At 36.7% G+C, this 1,637-nt stretch overlaps 1 protein-coding gene across 1 annotated transcript in view; it reads left to right on the top strand.

Moving 5' to 3' along the window:
* Positions 1-1,637, top strand: part of RSBN1L (round spermatid basic protein 1 like) — a 69,992-nt gene that overhangs the window by 56,410 nt on the left and 11,945 nt on the right. The window contains exon 5 of the mRNA XM_007102616.3: positions 547-689. Coding sequence (XP_007102678.1) covers positions 547-689 — 143 coding nt within the window. The remainder of the gene's footprint in view (positions 1-546; positions 690-1,637) is intronic.

Below are 1,637 nucleotides of genomic sequence, written 5' to 3'. Positions count from 1 at the left end.
GTTGTGGCCTCTCCCGTTGCGGAGCACAGGCTCCGGACGCGCAGGCTCAGCGGCCATGGCTCATGGGCCCAGCCGCTCTGCAGCACGTGGGATCTTCCCGGACCGGGGCACGAACCCGTGTCCCCTGCATCGGCAGGCGGACTCTCAACCACTGCACCACCAGGGAAGCCCCCTTGAGGTATCCATTTTTTAAACTCAGTTGTTCATTTTTATAGATTCTCATGGAAGACAGTTATTTTGCCACCTAATTAACATCATATGACCCATATATTTGGTAGAAGGAAGAATAATAAATAATAAATACAGTGAATCATACCTCTGGCAGGGTTGGGGAAGTGGGGAAACCATCCAAGAATAATTACTCTCTTGTTGTGTTTGAAATAGAATATTATGAAGGAAAATTTATGAATATATATGAATATATTTAAAATAGGTATGTATTTCAAATGTATATATGAAATTTTGTCAAGGGGACAATAGTCTTTAATGTATATTTGAAGATACGTTTTAAAAATAATTAATTTCTCTGTAATTATTTGCCTCTAGTGTACACTGCCATGGGGGACACTATCTAGTCTAAAATTAGAGAGTCGAAAAGATAGTGATGATGGTCCAATCATGTGGGTACGCCCGGGAGAACAAATGATCCCTGTGGCTGATATGCCAAAGTCACCTTTCAAAAGGAAAAGGTATGTTGGATATAAATGTTTTTTGTTGGGGATGGGTATTTGTACATTGGTATGTGTATATTTGTTGAAATTTGGAGGAAGAAGGAAGGGAAAATTTAGAGTGTAATTGAAATGTAACTTCAAAAATGGTTACACATGCTGATATAATTTCTTATAAGTATCAAATATAAATAAAACATGAAAAATGTAGGCAAATGACAATAAATTGTAACTAGGAATGGAAAAAATATTCACAACAGAGACATAACTGTTTTGGAATAAATTTAATAAATATTCAGAAATAAATTTAAATAGTATTCATTTTAAGAAAACTCAAACATCTTATGAAAGATATAGAATAAGATCTAAACAAATGTTTAGATCTGTGTTCTGGATTGGACAAAAATGATAGTCCTTTGGAATTTTTAGCATTACAAATGGACTCACACTTCCAGCACTGGATAAAATAATTTTAAAGTTCATAAGGAAGAATAAATAAAGTCAGTCTAGAAAGCTGTGAAAAAGAAGATAAGTATGAGGGGGACCTTGTCTTACTCGATATTAAAAAGTACTATAAAGCGCAAAAAGATCATTGGAATAGGATAGAGTATACAAACAGATCAAAGTATATTGGGAACTTAATAATGAGATAAGTGGGAAAAGAAAAATTTATTTAATGAATAATGCTGGCATAAATGGGAGTCCATTTGAAGGAATACAAAGCCATAACCGCAATGTTATACAAGAAGTAAGGGTTTTGAACATAATAAGTAAAAAATAAAAATATTAGAATAAAATGCTTAAGCTTAGGAGAGATCTTCCTAAGCAAAGATTAAAAGATACAATGGGGCTTCCCTGGTGGCGCAGTGGTTGAGAGTCCGCCTGCCGATGCAGGGGACACACGGGTTCCTGCTCTGGTGCGGGAAGATCCCACATGCCGTGGAGTGGCTAGGCCTGTGAGCCATGGCC

The sequence above is a fragment of the Physeter macrocephalus genome, chromosome 5, assembly GCF_002837175.3.
Source record: "Physeter macrocephalus isolate SW-GA chromosome 5, ASM283717v5, whole genome shotgun sequence".
Classification (NCBI taxonomy): Eukaryota; Metazoa; Chordata; class Mammalia; order Artiodactyla; family Physeteridae; genus Physeter; species Physeter macrocephalus.
The sequence above is the reverse complement of the archived record's forward strand: the minus strand, read 5'-3'. Positions and strand labels throughout refer to the sequence as shown.